General features: G+C 44.0%; 1 protein-coding gene across 3 annotated transcripts; it reads right to left on the bottom strand.

The window, feature by feature from the left end:
* Positions 1-1,179: 1,179 nt before the first annotated feature.
* Positions 1,180-19,628, bottom strand: Wdr31 (WD repeat domain 31). 3 transcript variants are annotated; one of them, XM_027400318.2, is made up of 12 exons: positions 19,532-19,623; positions 15,581-15,618; positions 15,050-15,145; positions 12,284-12,427; positions 11,755-11,887; positions 10,516-10,590; positions 8,742-8,886; positions 8,539-8,639; positions 7,275-7,342; positions 5,618-5,759; positions 4,188-4,350; positions 1,180-2,542 (listed from the first exon to the last, which is right to left on the bottom strand). In XM_027400318.2, the coding sequence occupies exons 3-12, from the start codon at positions 15,103-15,105 to the stop codon at positions 2,382-2,384; spliced, it is 1,188 nt and encodes a 395-aa protein (XP_027256119.1). In that variant the 5' UTR covers positions 15,106-15,145; positions 15,581-15,618; positions 19,532-19,623; the 3' UTR covers positions 1,180-2,381. The 3 variants fall into 3 exon arrangements, with proteins under 3 accessions (XP_027256119.1, XP_027256121.1, XP_027256120.1); XM_027400320.2 differs by having other exon boundaries at positions 11,755-11,884; XM_027400319.2 differs by lacking the exon at positions 15,581-15,618 and having other exon boundaries at positions 19,532-19,628.
* Between the last annotated feature and the right edge of the window lie 247 nt (positions 19,629-19,875).

Genomic DNA, 19,875 nt, shown 5'->3' with positions numbered 1-19,875 from the left:
AGTTCTGCACTTACTGCTAACCCTGATCTAAGTGAAGATCACTATTAATCACCACCATTCTCCTTAGTGTACATTTATTCTATGATAAATGTTAATATGTTTAAAATTTAAATATATAATTGACAAGATTCCAATGGCTTACACACTTTCCTGGAAGGAAAAAAAATTAACTGTCTGGAACATTTCTTTATATGAATGTATAGGATAGCCTCTAAAATGAAGAATTCATGACTTTAGCACCCAGAATCTTCGACACCAAGAGTATACTAATTGGGGTCCAAAATAACTTTTTCTTTTGAGATAGGGTTTTTCTGTGTAGCCCTGGCTGTCCTGCAACCCACTCTGTAGACCAGGCTGGCCTCAAACTCAGAGACCCACCAGCCTCTGCCTCCTGAGTGAGTGCTGGGATCAAAGTCGTGAGCCATCACTGCCTGGCAACTTTTAAAAGGCTCTATAACTGTGAGCATTTGCTTGTCTTTCTGCTTCTTAGGCACAAATAAGGAAATCTGGCATCAAACACAGGTGGAGTTGAGGAAGGAGTGGGCATTGGTGCAGAATCCTCTAACTCACCAGAGGGACCCTCCTGACCTGTTCCTTTATTTAACTTACTGTCTCCTAGAAACTGCCAGCTGCAGCACTAGGCATCCAGCACACACTAGGGATTTCCCTGTCCTAAGAGGAGACCTGTCTACAGCCCCAGGTACCCACCAGAAGGGCTTTCCTAAATCCAAAAGTTAACTCAGGCCTAGGGGATATTTCAGTGGCAGAGTTTGTGGCCTGCAGTAATGATATCCTAAATTTAATCTCCAGAACTAGATTAACAACTAGACTCAAAAATAAAAAAGCAATGTCATGGTCTATGAGTGTCTAAAACAGCAAAGGCAAAAGGCAGCAGAGGACTCCCCAGTTTCAAGTGGGGCAAACCCAGATACAAATCTGCCCTTCCTCTTACTATGCTTGTAACTGTGGACAAAGTGATGTATGTCTCTGGACCTTGGCTTTTCCATCTGTGAAATGGGAACATCTTTGGGAGTTTTAGTGAGAATCTAACTAGCCTACTGTAGGTGTTTGATGAAGTAACTTCCTATCACACTACTCCCTTGTCATTCCAGAGCTCAAAGATCCATAAATTAGGGAGTTGAAAGGCTAAAAGTTTAGAAAATAAGACCAGACAACAGATGAAGGAATGGTAAATGTTTATTATGAAAGAGCATTCAGTCCAGACAAGATAATGAGTGACTGACTCCCTGGTAGCTTGTCCTGACACTGAGTACCATATTACATGTGAGGAACCGGAGATTTCATAACTTTCTCAAGGTAAGCCCCCATGGAACTTCACTCAGGTCATGCCTTCAAGAACACACTCTCCCTCTGACCCTGATAGCAGGAGGGAGAGAGAAAATGGTGGCCAGCCCTGAACACAGACAGACAGGGGCCAGCAGCTATAAAGGCAGTCATCCCTCTGTGCTCCTCGTTCTATGTTCCAGAGATGACTTCTTGCCTCTGGCCATCCCCAGGAGTGGGAGGTAGGGAGAATGTGGGTGTGTAATGTTTTTTATATGAATAAAAATATTCAAATTACAAATGCATTATCTCTTGGCCATAGTCTCCCATCCCCTCTGCTTTTTGGTACATGGGACAGGCTTAATAACTCCTATAATATGGGGCAGTGTCCTTGTGATTGCTTTCATGACCCCTGGGCAACACTGGCCCAGAAAGGTAGATGGTGGGAGTTCCTACCTCCTGTTCTGTTGCCCAGGACAAAGCCAGGGCTTGTACTCCCTGGCCCTAAGTGGCTTTGGGGTGACTGCGTTTAATCTCACTGTCCACCATACACTTCCTCTATGAGACAACACTACTACCAGCTTGATCTGTCTTGAAACATTTGTCCTTCATGAAGACATGGAGAAAGTCATGACCCCAGCCCATGTTTTCATTCTCACAGAGGCCTCCAACTCATCATCTTGAGCAATAAGTACATTTGTTTTGAAGAGTAGTCCCAAAAGCTCACTAAAAACTCCATTCAGATTTACCTGAGATCAAGAACTTTATATTGAGTCCATGTTTCTAAACCTGAATTTTCTTGGGCATGCTGGCTCATACCTTTATTTCCAGCAGTCAGGAGACTGAGGCAGGAGGGTTGCTATGAGCTCAAGGCCAGCCTGGGCCATAGAGTGATCCTGGTACAAACAAACAAGATAAACACCCTGATTTTTGAATCACTGGACTTGAACCAACATCTAACCCTAACATGCCTTCTAAGTGGCCCTAAGAAAAGAACACCAGCCCTGCACCCCACTTCCCAATATCATGTGGAAAAACACAAAGCCACACAGAAAAGAAGGGCCATGGTTTGATATTGTCCAGTCAATGTCTTGGCTTCAGAAGGCTGCCACTTCCTGAAGTTCCAGCCCTCGGCTGTGGTCCACTCTGAGTAAATGAACTCCTTTGTAGAAACTGGCACATAACAAGGAAGTGATATCACCAACAGCCAGGGAGGTCAAGGGTCCTGATCCATCCAGGGACAAGGTGAAAAGGCAGGCTGGGGAAGGAGGAGAACCAGTCACATGCACAATGCTGGAAACATCTTTGAGAAACGCATCATTAGGCAGTGTTGTCACTCCATAACGTCATGGAGTGCGCTTATGCACTACCACACATTTAAACTACTGGATGTGGTCTGTTATTCACAGAAACATTACACAGAACTGGACTGTATCATGAGAATAAGAAACATTGCATGCCCTGTACCATCTAAGCCATAAGAGGGTCCTGCTTCTCAACAAGGTACAGTGAGTGCACCTGAGTGGGAAGACTCCATGACTTCAACTGAAGAGAAGGGTACACAGGCCCAGTAGGATGTAGGCTACCAAGCAGTATTCCAGACAACGAGGGCCATATTTAAAAGGGGGCAGAGAACAAGACAGGCTAAGTCAGGGGAAAGAGACAGGGACACCGGTTTGAGCTGCTGGCTCTCTTCATGATAAGGAGAGGGTTGGGCTTCACTCTTTTGTTTTGTTTTGTTTTGTTTTTTGGATTTTTTGAGACAGGGTTTTTCTGTGTAGTCTTGGCTGTCCTGGAACTCACCCTGTAGATCAGACTGGCTGTGAACTCACAGAGATCCGAATTCCTCTGCCTCCTGAGTGCTGGGATTAAAGGCTGGGCTTTGCCTTTAACTGGGCCATCCCTTCATCTGCATCTCTGAGGCAACTTTTGTAGGAATGCCAAGAGCACATGCAGGGCAGGGGTGCCATGTGTTTGGGTCTATGCTCCCCACTTGCTCCCCACCTTGACACTTGTGGTCAGTACATCTGAACCATCCACTTCTCCTCACCCACAAATGTTACACCTGGGAAAGCAGGGAACCCAGCTCCAGGTGAGGGGATGGCAGGCTAGTCTTCACTATGGAAGGTTGGTTCATGGCCACAGCTGTTTACAGAATGACACTAAACACTCCCACCACTTTTCTCTGGAAGGTGGTTTCTCTCCCTGAGGGGAACTGAGTTTCTGGCGAGTGACTATAGGAAGATTTTGAAGTTTTCTAAATTAATACTGTTCCTGTCTCTAGCCCAATCCACGTGAAACAGCGTGGAGGCAGTGCTGGGAAACCAGACTCCAGAGCAAAATCCAACACTTACAGCACTTGGAAGTCTCCATGGATACATGCCCCACCATTACTGAATTCATGTCAGAGGCACTAGGCATTAGGCCACGGCTCACAAAATTCCAGGTATCCACCATTTGACTTGTATGGCTCTGCACATAGAGAACTCTGGGAAGCCACAAGACAGGGATTTTCTGTGGTGATGAGGAGCCTTGACCTTACTGTGACCTCAAACACAGCTCCAGAGTCCAAACAGGTGGAGCCTTTCTGAGTCTGGTCTCATTTCATCACAGTCCCAAGAAGAAAGAGCTGAGGTTCTAACTGTACCCTTGAAATGAGAACTCAAAAGTAGCATCCTTTACCCCCTTCCAGACATCGCTAGCATCACAAGTTAAAATCTGATGAGGAACTTCAGACAGAAAGACTGTAAGAGCCAAACATGCTCTCTCTGAAGTCTTAGGAATAACTCTGTACATTATGGTGTATGGGAAGCACGGTGCTGGCTTAGAGCTGGAGGGGAGAGCAATGGGAAAGTCTGCAGGCTGCATCAGCTTTTGAGAAGCATCGAGAGCGAACTGCTTACCTCCAGTATCTTGGTTCCAGATCTTCACCGTAGAGTCATGTGCTGAGGTAGCAATCATAGGCATCAAGGCCATGGATTTTGGTAGAAAGACACAGGATGCAACTGTCTGGAAATGCCCTTTATACTCACACATTCTGTCTCTTGTCTGCCTTAGGTCCCATAACTGCAAAGTAATAACACCAGCCAGCTCATACATACAGATGTTCATGTGACACGAATATCCATCTTCCATTCCCCACGACCCACTGATCCCTTCCACTCATGCATTCAGAGAGCCAGGTAAAGCCCCTATCTTGTCCATTATATCCAACCACCCATCTATCCAGTGACAATTGTAGCATCAATTATGTCTCAAACAACATTAGCTATGGCTGTGGAGGAAGAGTGCTGCCTCTTCCACGACTAGGGAAGCAAGAGCTCACAATGCTGTGGGATGATGGAACAGTATGGGGTGCCTTGTTCTCATGCCTCCTGGCATCTGTGGGTCCCATGAGGGCCATACATTAAGGAACGCCTTCTCATGTGTGCACACAGGTGCAAATATTCTGAGTTGATGTCTAGTGCCTCTGACAAAGGATGTGACAGTCCTGTCAATCCCACTTACACTGACACAGGTCATATCTAGAAGGTACCATTCAGAGATGAGAGAAAACTGAAAGGTGTCAAAAAACAGGGGGTTCACAGGAGACCCTGTTATCCATCAACTTGGACAAGAGATGCTTGCAACATGCTAATCTACCCCTCCTAAGAGTATGTACCTCGTATGAGATTCCAACTTGCCATGTCTCCATTCCCTCAACTGTAAAATAGGCATTAAAACAGCACCTAACTCACAAGCTTGTCTTAGGGAGTAAAGAAAATGAAATGATGCATGCTTAGTTCAATACTTACCATGGCATACATATCTGATAACTCAGAAATATAATTCTTTTATTTGGAAACTAGATAATTCTTTGTACCAATAACCTGCAATTATGAATCTAGGAACTTTGGAGGGGCCTAAAGAGAGTATGCTGCAATTACTGCAAGGAAGGTGTATAACTGGATAAGGGGTGGGGTGGGCCCTGGACCAGTTGTGGAGCTCCACAGTTCCTCTCATGAGCTAAGCTTCCATTAGCATGGCCGCATATACAAAGAGCATATATCTGGCTCTTCAAGCAGTCCCTACCTGTCTAGGCTCCACTAGGAGCAAGGACATCAGCACCTGCACTGTTTGGCCCTTCTTCATGTGATTCCCATCCTGTTCCTCTTGTCTATTACCAATTCAGACAGCCCCACGCTAACAGATGTTTCTTAAAGGAAGCCTCTGGAATGCACGGGTTGATGGAAACTTTGCCTGTGAAGCAGGCCAGTGCTGTTGCAGAGCCTGTCTGTATGCCTGGTGAGGAGAGTGAGGCCAGAGCAGCCTGCTCATCAATATGGGCTCTTACTGTGGCTTCACAGCCTTCACCCCCAAAGCCGCTGCTGCAGGAGATACACGTGTGTCCGTCCACGCTGACATCACAGTGGGTCTGGATCTGCTGCTTTGTGGGAAACATATGAGCCATCTGAAGCCCCCGACTATCCCATAACCTGAAAGGAATTGGAAGCAGAAATTGGCTTTGTAGTAAATGGGACAAGATGCCTGTAATGTCACTGACAGGAAGAGCTTGACTCTTTGCTGCCAGTCAGAACAGAATGTCACACTCTGACAAACTCTAAAGCTGGCAGGAAGTTACCAAATCAATGCCATCTTGATTCTTTCTGTTTTGAAATCAAGTCATATGGACTTTTTAAAAAATGACACCTATTTATATGGGGTGAGTTGCTGTACTTACCACAGCATGTGTGTGGGTCCCAGGGACTGAACTAAAGCTGTCAGGCTGGGCAGTACGTGTCTTTATCTGCTGAGCCATCATCACCTTTTCATGGAGACTTTAGAACACACATCTTTTTGTTTGTTTTTAGAAACAGGGTTGCCCTGTATAACCCTGGCTGTCCTGTACTCAGTATGTAGACTAGACTGCCTAGCCTGAAACTCAGAGATCTGCCTGCCTCTGTCTCCCAAGTGCTGAGATTAAAGGTGTGTATCAACACCATTTGGCTAGAACACACAACTTTCTTTGGTTGGTTGGTTGGTTGGTTGGCTGGGTTTTAGTTTTTCAAGACAGGGTTTCTCTTTGTAAGCACCCTGGCTGTCCTGAAACTCACTCTGTAAATCAGGCTGACCTCGAGCTCACAGAGATCTGCCTGCTTCTGCCTCCTGGATGCTGGGATTAAAGGTGTGCGCCACCACTGTTCATCTGGAACACACATCTTAATTGTATAGGCTATCTTGATCCTTTAGACACTGCTTTCAATGGACAAAGGCTAGTTTTGCATAATTTTTTAGAAAAGATACTGTGTGCTGTTTTGAAGCAGGTCTTACTCTACAGTCCAGGCTGTGATATTCCTCAGCCTCCTCGGTGCTCAGACTACAGTCCAGACCCATTGCTACAGAGAAAGCATCCTCACTAGAGTGTCGCCACCACTCTAGAACCAGACCCATGCTGAGGCTGCCATGCCAGCCTTGGCCTAGGAGTCCAGTTGAGGGTTTTGTGTAGCTTCTTACCTCATTGTTTCCTCCCTATTGCACACCTCCCATTTTATACTAAAAGTCTTTTCAGAAATCCAGAATTTTGAGGCATGCTCCCCTTTGGTGAACTCCTGACTTTATCTGAACCCCTGATGTAGATTCTGATCCTTCTTTCCCAGGGAGGCTCTGGCTGAGGGCTAAGTGCCTGGAAATCCCAAGAATCATGCAGGGCATGACAGCAGGGCCAGGCTGCCTGGCGGGGTGGGTGAGCAAGTGAGGCTGAGGCTGATCTGGACAGTCACACTGGAAGTAACAAGGTCAGCTGCTTCACACCATTCAGAGCAGGACCTTAGCTGGCCCTGATCTTGTTCCCACAAGCTCCAGGTCAGAGAGTCCCCATAGCAGCTAGGAGTGAAGGGGAAGAGAGCCCTAGGAAGGGCACAGCAGCATGGAGAAGCAGAATGGAGAGTCATGTAAGCAGGGGAGCCACAGACCTTCACCAGAAACACCTCCACAGCGGCTCAATAGCCCACCTGATGGTCTTATCCTCTGAGGACTGGAGTACATATGGCTCTCTGGGGACCCAGCACAAGTGAGTGACCTGGAGAAAACAACCAGTAAGGTTATTCCTCTACTGAAATTCCATCGACTAACTCATCCCTCATCCTTCTCAAGTGAGTTTGGGTTAGCAGGATCATTGTCCCACAGTTCACAATCAGTCCGCTTCTGCCTGCGTCTCCTTGGTGCCCAGGAGCAAAGGTACCAGCAGGCAGGCCTTATGGTTAGCCTTGGAGAACTGAACCCCAGCTGGCAGAGATGAGCAGAAGAGCAGCCCCTGTGCTAAGTGGGGACCTCTGAACCCTGCTGTAACACCTCAGGAGCTCCTAAGAGTAACAGTAATCCTAGCCTTGCAGCCCTGGCTAGACAGGCATGAAACAGGTCCCAGGGTAGGAGAGTTGTCCTTTCTTCAGCACTGTCCTCACAATATGGAGGGCACTAGGCAAGCATATACTACCATCTGCAGTTGACTTCAAACTAGAACAGTAGGTGACTAAACTCTGAGGAACATCTGCCACATGCCAAGCACAATCACATGTGTTTTATGTTATATTTTATCTCACTCAGTCATCCAAAGAATCTTGCCTAGTGACATGACTCCCATTCTATAGATGGAGATATTTAGAATCCAAGATTAAATAGCACAATATAGCATTCATGCTAATAAGTGATAGATCTGTGGTTTAAAGGCAGGGCTGGGAGTGGATGCTAGAGGCAGAGTGTTTGCTTAGCATGTACAAGGCTTAGGTTCAACCCCCAGGATGAGAAAAAGCAAAAGAAACCCTCCCCCAACAAACACAAGTGTGGAAGCCAGGTGTGACAGGGCCCAAAGGCTGTGCAAAGTTTACAGCAATCAGCTGTTACATAGTGAATTCTATAAGCAAAGGGCACACTGTTCTCTGCATAATGCTACATACTCAAAGGGGCAAGCAGCCATCTTGTATCACATTCTATACACATACATTGTGAGCTCCTGCAAGACAGGACACCATGTCCTTTGCTATATTTCTATTCCTAGCCCAACCAAATTATGCTAACAGTGTATTCTGAAGAAAACAATGAAAATACCACTCTCTTTTCCTTCCTCCCCTCTTTACTCCCAGCTGCCCCCTCTCAACTGAAACCAAGCTAAACCCCCATGCTAAACGCACTATCTACTATGAGCTATGCCCCCAGCACGCATCCCTTACTCCACGCTCCTTTCCATCATCCTGTTCTACACCAAGTCTGAGTATGTACCAGGTTCCTGGAGATAGACGCTCTCTCCACACACTGTCCAGTACCCAGATCCCACAGAAGCAAGCTGTTGTCCCGAGAGCCGGTGCACAGCTGTGATGAGTCTTCAAAAACAATGGTGAGAAGACACAATGGCCGTGAGCTGGGATGTGAACAAGCATTCTGGGAATACACCCAGGTGCTGGCAAGAGATCTGCTTCACTTACCTGGACTTACAGCCAAGCCAGTGACTACCATAGCATGGCCAGAGAGCTGCTGTCTGGGCTGGGAGGAGCCCTGCAGGTCCCACATCATGACTGTCTTGTCTCGAGAGGCGCTGAAAAACTGGTTTGATTTGGGAATACAGGCTATCTGCTCAAAGAACAAATTAAAACAGAAATAGCTCAGGTGTACATGCTAGACAGGACTTCAAACTAGCAGATGGCTTAGTGTACTCCTCCCCACATACACACTTTTTTTTGGGGGGGGGGGTTGAGGGAGGGTTTCTCTATGGCTTTGGAGGCTGTCCTGGAACTATGAGCAGGCTGGTCTCGAACTCACAGAGATCCACCTGCCTCTGCCTCCCAAGTGATGGGATTAAAGGCGTGCGCCACCAATGCCCGGCCCCCACATACTCACTTTTAACCTACCTTTCTCTCTCTCTTTCCTTTCTCTCTCTCTTTCCTTTCTCTCTCTCCCTCTCCCTCTCCCTCTCCCTCTCCCTCTCTCTCTCTCTCTCTCTCTCTCTCTCTCTCTCTCTCTCTGTCTCTGTCTCTCTCTCCCTTTCTTTCTTCCAAAAGAATTTCTCTGTATAGATGTAGCTGTCCACTATATAGATCAGGCTAATTTGTTTTGCTTTTTTTTTTTATTCTTTTTTTTATTTGAATTAGAAACAAGATTGTTTTACATGTCAATCCCAGTTCCCACTCCCTCCCCTACCACCCCCTTTTTGTTTTGCTTTTAAGAGGTTTATTTTTAATTCTTTCTCTCTCTCTCTCTCTCTTACAGAAATGACCAACCACTTTAAAATTTTAAGTATATAGCTCAGTGGCAGCAAGTACATTTGCATTGTTGTACAATTTCAACACTCTCCAACAGTAGAACTTTCATCACCCCAAAGTGCAATTCCACTATTCTCTCCTCTCTGACCCCTGCTCACCACTGTCTCACTGTCATGTCAGTTAAGCCTCACTGTCCTTTTGTTCTTTTGTTCTTTCACTAAACATGCTTCCAACATCCGTCATTGTTGTAAGTAACACTTATCAGAGTATCACCTTTTCTTTTCAGTACTGGGGATCCAATCCAGGGCTTCACCATGCTAGGTTTTACTGAGCTATACACCCAGTCCCAGAATTTCATTCCTCTAAAAAGTTTAAATTACATTATTATTACTATTTATATGCATGCGTGTCTTTGCTTCATGTATGTCTATGTACCACTTTTGGGTCTAGTGCCCTTAGAAGCCAAAAGAGGATGTTGTATTCCCTGGAACTAGAGCTACAGACAGTTGTAAGCACCATGTGGGTTCTGGGAGTTGAACCTAGTTCTTCTAGAACAGCAGCTAGTGCTCTTAACTGCTCAGCCATCTCTCCAGATCCTTTTGTTCCTTTTGAAGACTGAATAAGCTGGGTGGTGGTGGCACACACCTTTAATCCCAGCACTCAGCAGGCAGAGGCAGGTGGATCTCTGTGAGTGTGAGTCCAGCATGGTCTACAGATCAAATTCCAGGAAACCCAAGGTTACACAGAGAAACCCTGTCTTGAAAAAAAAAGACTGAATAATATTCTACTGTATGTGTACTGTGGCATGTTTTTACCCACATCTCTGCCAGGTATTTGGTTAATTCCATGTTCGGAATTATTTGTTCTGCTCTTCCTGGCATCAAAGGAAACCTTTGCATTTTTCCTTCAGACTAAATATACAAGCTCTCCAATAGCTATAGCTATTGTTATTTCTTGATGCACTCCTCAATTCCCCTCAGAATAAGCAATTGACAATTACCTTAGTGATTTCCCGCTCATGTCCTCTGAACCTTTTCACCATGTGTCCAGTTTTCCAATTGTAGGCCACAGCGGTCTGCAGAGAGATGGAATTACATATATCACCACCATGCTGGCTCCTGAGCAGGACCTTAAAGCATTTCCTTGCTGAGTGTCTATGGTCATTGCTACAAAGGAGCAAGGATGACATGGCCCCAGTAGCTGTAGCACTTGACCTATCAGTTCCCCAGTCTTCATAACAGAACAGACAGTCCTGCTCAGTTCTCACAGGTGTGAGAAAAGGCCACATGAGTCAATAAAATTTCTTACGTCTAAAATAATATAGACATTAAGACAACACAACGCTGCTGGGTGGTCGTGGTGCACACTTTAATCCCAGCACTTGGGAGACAGAGGCAGGTGGATCTCTGTGAGTCCAAGGCCAGCCTAGCCTATAGAGAGAGAGTTCCAGGACAGCCAGGAATATACAAAGAGAAAATCTGTCTTGAAAAACCAAAAGAGAGACAGACAGACAGACAGACAGACAAACAGAGAGGAAGAAACATCACAACATTACATTACTAATTAAGTATTGATACTCAAGTGTATCCTGATTTGAAGCAATAACATCCAAAGTAAATGCATCTTACAAATGGTGAAATATAGTTTGCAAATAAAATTTAATGATTCTGAAAGTCTATTAGAAATGAGCAACAATACTAGTATTATTCCCTTCAGGAAGAAGCAGTAGTGTATTGTTGCTGAAGTTGCCAGCAGTGACTGACAAGATAGCTCTTAATATAAGGATAGAAAGCAGTTAAGTTCAGGGTAACAGCAAGAGGAAAGACCGAAATATAAAAGGTCAGTGAATGCCAGTGTGAATTTTGGAAAACAAAACATAAAGCAACCAGAAAATTCTTTTTGCTGATTTTACTGTAAAGAATGAGGCGGGTGGAATAGTAATGCCCCCATTTATAAAAGTGTGCAGGCGGCCTGGCACTGGGTGAGGTTCTCATTGGATCCTCAGGACTGTTTTAGAACACAGGTGTTACTGTTTACCCATGTAACAGACTAAGAAACCAAAGCTCAGAAAATGTAAAGACTTGCCTACAGTGATAGGAAGTGGCAGAGCCCAGGCTTAAACTCCAGCCTTCAAACTTTGAGCCCTGTTGCAGTGTAGAAATGCAGTGTCAGACTCTCTCTCAGGACATTTTCCCCTTCCAGCAGTGAGTTGCCTTCTTGGGAGAAATGAAACCCTCACCTTGTCTTTTCCTCCAGAGACACAAAGGTCTGAGTTCAGAGTAGCAACCACAGAGACGGCATCCACGTGAGCAGGGTTGTACTCTTGGGACGCTTTAATCTGAACTCTCTCTTCTGTAAGTCCATCAGGCCTGCTACAGAGAGGATGGAAAATGAGGCCCACTGCCGGGGAATGGAGCAGAGGGCGGAATAACGTGGGCAATGATAGCAATTCAGGCCAGGCTGAGACAGAAAAGAGACCCACAGTTTTGTTTGGGAAATACCCAGAAATAAAATAGTGCCGTTTATTTGGGTTATTGAAATTTGATGACGGGGAATCCTGAGGCAAGGAGTCTTTGTTCTCATTAGAGATGACTCCCAAAGATACAGGACCCCAGAGTGTGCAGTGCAGGTAAGAAATGGTGAGGTGACCATTTCTTACCTAAGACAGTACATCAAACCAAGGGGAAGAGAAGAGAACAGTTCTTCCTTTCCTTAGTAGAGAACTGTAAAGGAACGTATAAAAGTGGGGACCCCAGGATGTGATCTACCTGTATTTGTAAGTGCTGTGTCTGAGTTTGCTCTGCAGTTTCCCCATCACAGCCCAGAGCATACAGCAAACCTTCTGAGGAAGAGCTGGTTTCAACTGGCAGTTCAGTAATAGCATCCCTTGCAGTCTCTGGGAGGTGTGTTCCCTGTGGAATGGAGAGAATGCATAGGCTGAATGTCATTAGGTACAACATTAGTAGTGTGATTAGCATCGAGGTGTATGTGACTGCTTCCTAAAGACAGTTTCCTTTGGAAGGAACAAAAATGTCATGCAACTATATAGTACTCTACCTCAATAAATTAAATACTATGAACATGTAATTAAAAATAAAATGTAATCTGTATTAGCAAAGCTTCTTTGACAATTAAAAAGTCATCTCTCTCTCTCTCTCTCTCTTTCTCTCTCTGTGTGTGTGTGTGTGTGTGTGTACATGTGCATACACATGCATCATGGTGCAAGTATAGAGGTCAGAGGACAACTTTGTGGGGTCACTTCTTTCCCTCCACCCCCACATAGGTTCTGGGATTGACCTCAGATCATCAGGCTTACATAGCAGTGTCTTTACCTGCTGAGCCATCACACTAGCCCTGGAAAAGCTTCTTAAAAAAAAAGGGCCCAGTTGCTCTGAGAGCTATCCCCTTTCTTACTTGCCATCTCTAGTCATTTCTTTGCATCACTTCTCTAATACTGCACACAAACATCATGAGGCTATTATGAGATCATGGAGCTAACTACCTAGACCAACAGTTCTCAAAGCAAGGATGCCGGGGGCATTTCTGAGCCTCTCACAGAGCCCCAAGATCTCCCTTCATCTTAGTGCAAGGCCTGCTTTTCTTTCTACATATTTTATTTCAATATACCATGAGAGACAGAATGAAGAAGTTAGTGTGATAATCCAATTGTCTTCTCTTTAAATCACATACTAAAGAGACTTAAAAACTCAATACTACTTTTTCCAACTAAATATTTTTGAAAGTTTATTTTTAATAAATCATGCCATTTACGTAGCCATGGCTGGCATAGAACTCACAGGAGTGTGCCTGCTTCTGTCTCCCGACATTGGGATTAAAGTCATGTACCACTATACCTGGCCCACAACAGGCTTTTGTTTGTTTTTTAGACACAGAGTCTCATAGCCTGGCCTGGAGCTTACTCTGTAGCCAGGCTGGCTTTGAATTTGCAGTCCTCCTGCCTCTGCTTCCCAAATGCTGTTAGTTTAGTTGGGCATTACCACACTGTGCTGTGTAAGAGCTTTATTACTTTTAGTTTTAAGTAGGAAATATTTTTAAATTTCTCAGCTTTATTATCATATTCAAAATAGTTAGCAGGAATCTAATCCCAATAAATTACATAAACAAAAGGTCTCTGGGATCCTCAGTAAAATTTAAACATGAAAAAGAATCCTGAGATCCTGAGGCCAAAGAGTTTGAGAACAACAGCCCTAGAAATTACATCATTACATTAGTATTGAATATTATATTAAGGCTAGGAAGAATAGAATTTTTTTCAGATTTACTTATATTTGCCTTCATTAGCTCATAAGGCTAGAACTAAAAAGAAAGGGTGAATTATGAATTCAAAGTAGCTCATGTTAGGGGCTGCAGTTTTAGTAGCATGAGTGGCTGCAGGTGGCAGAGTGCATGCCTGGTGTGAGCAAGGCTTGCCTAGCATGATCAAACATGGGATTGATCCCCAGTACTGAAAAAGAAGAAACAAAAGGAAAAGAAACAAGGATGCCCATCTCATGTCTTCACTCATTCAGGGAGCAGGGCCTGAGCACATGATGCTCCTGCATGAGCTGCTGGTGCCACAAAGAACAAGAGCAAAATCTGAAGGGGTGGCCAGCACCAACATTTATAGGAATTGGACCAGGAGCCAATCTCAGCTACCCCATGGCCTGTGTCCTTCAAACTAACTGTTCCCTGAGATGTTGACGAGCCAAGGGAAGTAAAAGGGGCAATGAGAGGGGCCAGTCCTCATTTCTTCCAGGTTTCTACTTAAAGAAGTTCTGAAGAATTTATGTGTCACAGACACAAACAGCCCAGCTCCAGGAGGAAATGTGCATAGAGAGAAAAACAACTAAGAGCTGCCAGATCCATACTCTTATTCACACCACCGCCCCTAAAATGGACTTGCCCAGGAGAGCTCCATCCTACTGTTTGAGGAACTGCATGAGCCAGCATGCTGCAAAGAAGAGACAAACAGCTCATAGGCACCGTGCAGTGCCAAGAATGCAGTGTGTGCCACTAGAGGTCTGGGATCTGGCCCCATCTCTGCCTCATCTCACTCAGTGCTCACTGTGTCCTCGAGTGGCACCAGTCCCCACTTCTGCATCAGCCTTCGTATCTAAAGCAGCAGCACACTACTGAATGACCGTGTTCGATAAGGACTCTTTTTTGTTCCCCAAATGGCCTGCATAGTATGACACAAGCATTTGTTGCAGGCTACTCCATTTGCAGTCTCTTCCAATTCAAACATTCTAGGATGGTCTGTGATAGGCCACAAGATATATTGAAAGGGAAGATTCTAGGATGAGGTCCAGGAAACTTGTGATATGTACTGTTTATAGATACACAGAAGTGCAGGGTTGCCTGTCTGCCAGCCTAACTCATATCCAACACTGTCATCAAAGTGCTGACAGGTGCTGCCTGTAGATCTGGGTCACTGGAAACCATGGAGGCTATACAAGTATTTAAAATCAATTGATTCTTATTGGGTATCTCCACTGAGTAGACAGTCTAACAAAGGGTAACTTGGCATTACTTACCCCCGAAGCAACAGGTCTTCTTGGAGAGTCGTTGTATTTGATGATCTGTAGTTCATTCAGACTCTGGAAACTAGTCTGACAGCTACTTCCTAATCTCTGTATTAATGAAAGGATACTCAAGTTAATCTCCCCTCTGTCTAAGCATATGTTTGCACAGAAGAGATTTACAACACAAGTGTAAATGGGGACCTTGTTAATTGAAAAGATTATTCGTGTAGTGTATTAATAAATAGCACACAAATTTCTGAGAGTATGTAAGCCTCAAATTTCCATCAATGAGGTAGAGTATAGCATGATGTTAACCACACACTTATTTGGTTTTTGTTTATTTGTTTTGAAATAGAGTTTCATGCATCCCATCCTAGTCTCAAACTCACAATATAGCCAAGGATGACCTTGAACTTGTGGTTCTCCTGCTTCTACCTCCTGGGTGCTAAGATTACAGGACTTGCCCCTGTGCATGATTTATCAATGCTGGGGATGGGGATGGAACACAGAGCCTCATATCTGCCAGGCAAGCCCTTTACCTACCAAGGTACATCCCAGATGCAATGTATTTACTTCTGAATCTGCAAAATAGAAACACTAAATTGTAACAGTAAGCATTTTGGTTTTGCTTGCAGTATAGCCATCTGTCCATCAAAAATCTTCAGAGTCAATTGCTTTATTCAGAGTTCAATGTTTTTGCAAAAAAAGGTAACTTTTCAGTTTTGAATTAAGTGTGAATAATAGGACTTGTGAACAAAGAGCTTTTTAAAAAGTACTCCTTATTTAAAGATCTGGAGATTGCAGGAGGATTATTTGTTCAAAATTAAAACTTGACAGCTCTCTCGAGTTTGAGCCTAGAATTTCCCCACAAACATCTACACAGAAGCAGCTATTTTAACCACTCTACTTAAAGCATTCGAATAATTTCTAAGAGTTTACACTAAATACATCATAGAAATAGTCAAGTGCACCAGTATTTGATTAAGCGAACTAGATTGGACTAGGCTTGGAGTACCATTCTCCTCAGACAAGTTGCTGAACTTCTGTGGATTTTCACTTCCTACATGCAAAATGAGACAGTAATTCTTTTTTGACTTTTTATTATTTTATTTCTGGAGATTAAATACAGTGAGGAAATAGATTCACATTTAGTATGTCAATGATTTTTCCCCCTCCTGAAAAGCTAACTCTTTCTGGATCAGGATTTTGTTCTGCAGAAGGCCAACTCCTGAGAGGCCAGAATCACCGGAGACAGGACAGGACAGGCAGGAAAGTTGTGGCCCTGATGTCATTTGCAGAGGAAGAATTTGCTGTTGTTTTCTTTTAAAACTTAGAGTTTGATGCATAAAAATTACAAATGCTGGGCTGGAGAGATGGCTCAGAGGTTAAGAGCACTGACTGCTCTTCCAGAGATCCTGAGTTCAATTCCCAGCAACTACATGGTGGCTCACAGCCATCTATAATGAGATCTGGTGCCCTCTTCTGGCCTGCAGGCATACATGCAGGCAGAACATTGTATACATAATAATGCACATATTTTTTAGTTGACCCACAAAATCAGGTCATAATATCTGTTCTATTTATAAATCTACCAGACTGATTATCAGTTTAAGAGTTTAGCAGTTAACTTGACAAATTCCAGTTCTTTATGCATTTTACTCTATTTTGTTTTTTTGATTTTAAGAATAATTTAATACATTAGCCTCAAGATACAACTGTATCCTAAGACCATTACTGTAAAGGAATGGATCCTTACAAGGCCAAAATAAGCCATATACCATGAGGTCTGTTTAGCCTTTCTTTTTTATCTCCTTCTTCTTTCAACAAATGTGCACCACGATGTTCCAATAGCAAAGCTGATGCCATAAATACAAAAGCTGTGATTTGCAATGTACCAACCACATCTAGAACCAGGAAGACCAATCAGACAGAGTGAGCATCTCATTGGTTAATTCTAATTAGACAATCAGGTGACATCACAACACTCTGGGGTGCAGCACTGAAAATGTCCATTAAGTTTCTTTTTTCTTGATGGTCAGAGGTCCCACATTGTCTCCACTCTCTTCCTTAAGTTTTATGTGAGCCCCATCGAGACAGTAATTCTATTATCAGCTTTCTGTGAAAGCTTTAAAAAAGGGCTTATGGTGTGTCAGAAAGGTCTCAGAGTGCTCTGCGTTTAATTCGCATACTGTACTACACAAGCCTCCCAAAGAGCTTACAGCCATTTGCCGTCGAGAAGAGAGAGGCACAGAGGTGCAAACAATTTACTTGTAGTTGTATTATAAACAAGTGACAGGGTTAAAATCTGAATCCAGATGATACTTCAGAGGCCCTGCTTTTGACCAGAGTATTGCACTGCACCTCTGCAAAAGGTAGTTCCTGAAGAACCTCCAGCTCAACCTGGCAAGCTGTTAAAAGTGACTGATGGTTGCCAGCCTGACTGTAGTACTAACAGTAATATTACCAGAACCATCAATTTCACACTTATTAACACTGCTCATAGTATACTCATATTAATCATATCCAGCACGCACAGACAGCATCTATAGATGGATTTATGAGTCTGGAGGGTGTTAAGTAAAGTCATTTATGTCACTTAACCAGAGTGACAGATCAAAATCAGGCTAAAAATTATGTTATACTTTAAGGTAATTTTTGAGAAAAATATATATTCACCATATAAAGACTAACCTATTGTTTATATTATAATCATGTGACAGACTTGAGAGGAAGGGTAATGTTTTGTTCATTTCTGCATCTGTGCTTCCAGCCTAGTATGGGAGAATGAACTTGAGGCATTTATCTGCTGAATGAGGGAACATCGTACTAAAATGAAGGGTCAGATTAGCTGGAAGCATTTTATAAGGGCACAGAATAACACCCTCTGGTTTTTGAGTATTTCTTGTTTGTTTTTGTTGAGTTTTTTTTTTTTTGAGACATGATCTTGCTGTATTGTCCAAGTTGGTTTCCAACCCAAAATCCTCCTGCCTCACAGGCACATCTGACCAGACTTCAAAATAGTGGTCTTTTAAAACTGACTAACGCCGGACATTGGTGGCCCACGCCTTTAATCCCAGCACTCTGGAGGCAGAGGGAGGCGGATCTCAGTGAGTTTGAGGCCAGCGTGGTCTACAGATTGAGTTCCAGGACAGGCTCCAAAATAATACAGAGAAACCCAGTCTTGGAAAACAACAACAACATCAACAAAACCAAACTGACTAACAAGACTGTTCAACAGATTTCTGAAGGCACATCGCCCTGCCTCAACACTCAAAGGCTGGAAGGACTTGGTAAGATTGTTAAAGGACATTATGGCTCCAGATGTCCCCCTTGGTTTCTGATGGAAACCAATATGTAGGTCTACACCTGAACCCTGGGACTATCTCTGCCCAAATCTGCTTTCAAAAGGCCCAGGGGTCATATTAAATAGAGCACATATTTAAAAAAAGCCTATCCTCTTTCAGTTATATAGTGCAACATTCTTTTACAGTCTTTAATACAACTGGGCTCCATTAGGATTGACTTGCTGTCACAGGGGTAGAGCTTAGTGAGCTGAATAGTATTTCCCTGGATTTTCCTGATTCTGTTTGTAGAGACAAAAACACAAAAAGAGATTCAAAACAAAACAAACTCTCATATATTAACATGAGACCCTAAATACTTGGGGCTGGCCCTAGTGACTTGTGATATCTTATACATTTAGTCTGATTCTTAGTTACACTATCCAAACAGCCAAGACTCATGGTGTTGTAAAATTTACTACTTAACAAGGAAAGGAGATGTTCGCCTACCTCTTTATCCAAGCAAGTTCCCTATAACTGTTTTTTAAAAGAACTATTCCCTCTCAGGGGAATTTTTCTGTCTCTCTGTCTCTCTCAAGAATCTGCCCACTAGGCCTGTCTCTTCTTGCAACATATTATTTTCAATAAATCATCTCTGTGTTTATGCTGGTCTATCACCGCAACTTCATCTTGTCACCACTGTTGCCAGCATGGCACTATTCATGTAAATGATTCTTTTATCCTTGTTTCTTCCCAAATCTCTTTCACTTGTGTAAGACTCTCTGAGACCAAGGCATCTACACCAGTGTCCAAATAGTAACAAAACTACAGGCAGAAGCTCGTAGGAGATGGTCTGGTTTTACTGTCTAATGATAATGAAAAGGAAAAGGTTCAGACAGAAAGAGGATTTACACTCAGAACTCCCAAGGCTGAGGACAAATCAGTGTGCAGTTCTTTGGGCTTTTTTTTTTTTCTGGCCCTTCAAATTATAAGTGCTACCGCTGTCCGTTATCCGAACAACTAAGGATTATTTTTGAAGTGCACGTGCCCTGCGAGGATTCCGCCAAGATGGAAGCACGGTGACACTCTGTCCAAGACAGCCCCTCCCCAACCCTCTCCTCGTTTCAGGTGAGTAGGTGGCTGCCGCCGGGGACAGCACGAGGACTCCCACCTCCCCGACACTCCCCTCTCCCACCTCAGGTTCCATACCCACCGGCGGGCTGGCACCAAGGCCCGCAGGCACGAGAAGCTGGCATCTGCAGCTTCCACCGGCTCCCGCGCCTCTGCCCCTAGCAACCAGGCGCGCGTCGCTAAGGCGGGAGTCCCAGTTAAACGTTTCCGGCGCCCACCGCAGTCTCGGAACTGAGGTTCCATCTGCTGGAAGTCTCTCAGGGTCCTAGCCAAGAGCGCCTATTTCACCTTCCTAATTTAACGGTATATGGCTATTCTGCACAGAGAAGGTTTGTAAAGAATATATATCATCAAGAGAAAAACGGTAATATCTCTGTCATAGCCACAAAGGCAATTAATAAGAGTCATTTTTGTAATTATTATTCG

This window comes from Cricetulus griseus, chromosome 2, assembly GCF_003668045.3.
Source record: "Cricetulus griseus strain 17A/GY chromosome 2, alternate assembly CriGri-PICRH-1.0, whole genome shotgun sequence".
Taxonomy (NCBI): domain Eukaryota; kingdom Metazoa; phylum Chordata; class Mammalia; order Rodentia; family Cricetidae; genus Cricetulus; species Cricetulus griseus.
Note: the sequence above shows the minus strand (reverse complement) of the source record. Positions and strands in the feature narration are given on the sequence as shown.

Bases quoted from the DNA above. Each gene is read 5' to 3' on its own strand.
- Wdr31 (XM_027400319.2), bottom strand. From the start codon at position 15,105: ATGAACTACAGATCATCAAATACAACGACTCTCCAAGAAGACCTGTTG. The intron at 5,760-7,274 runs GTGGGCTATTGA...AATTCCTTTCAG, and splicing joins TCAGAGGATAAGACCATCAG to GTTATGGGATAGTCGGGGGC. The intron at 4,351-5,617 runs GTAAGAGCCCAT...ATTACTTTGCAG, and splicing joins GTGAAGGCTGTGAAGCCACA to TTATGGGACCTAAGGCAGAC.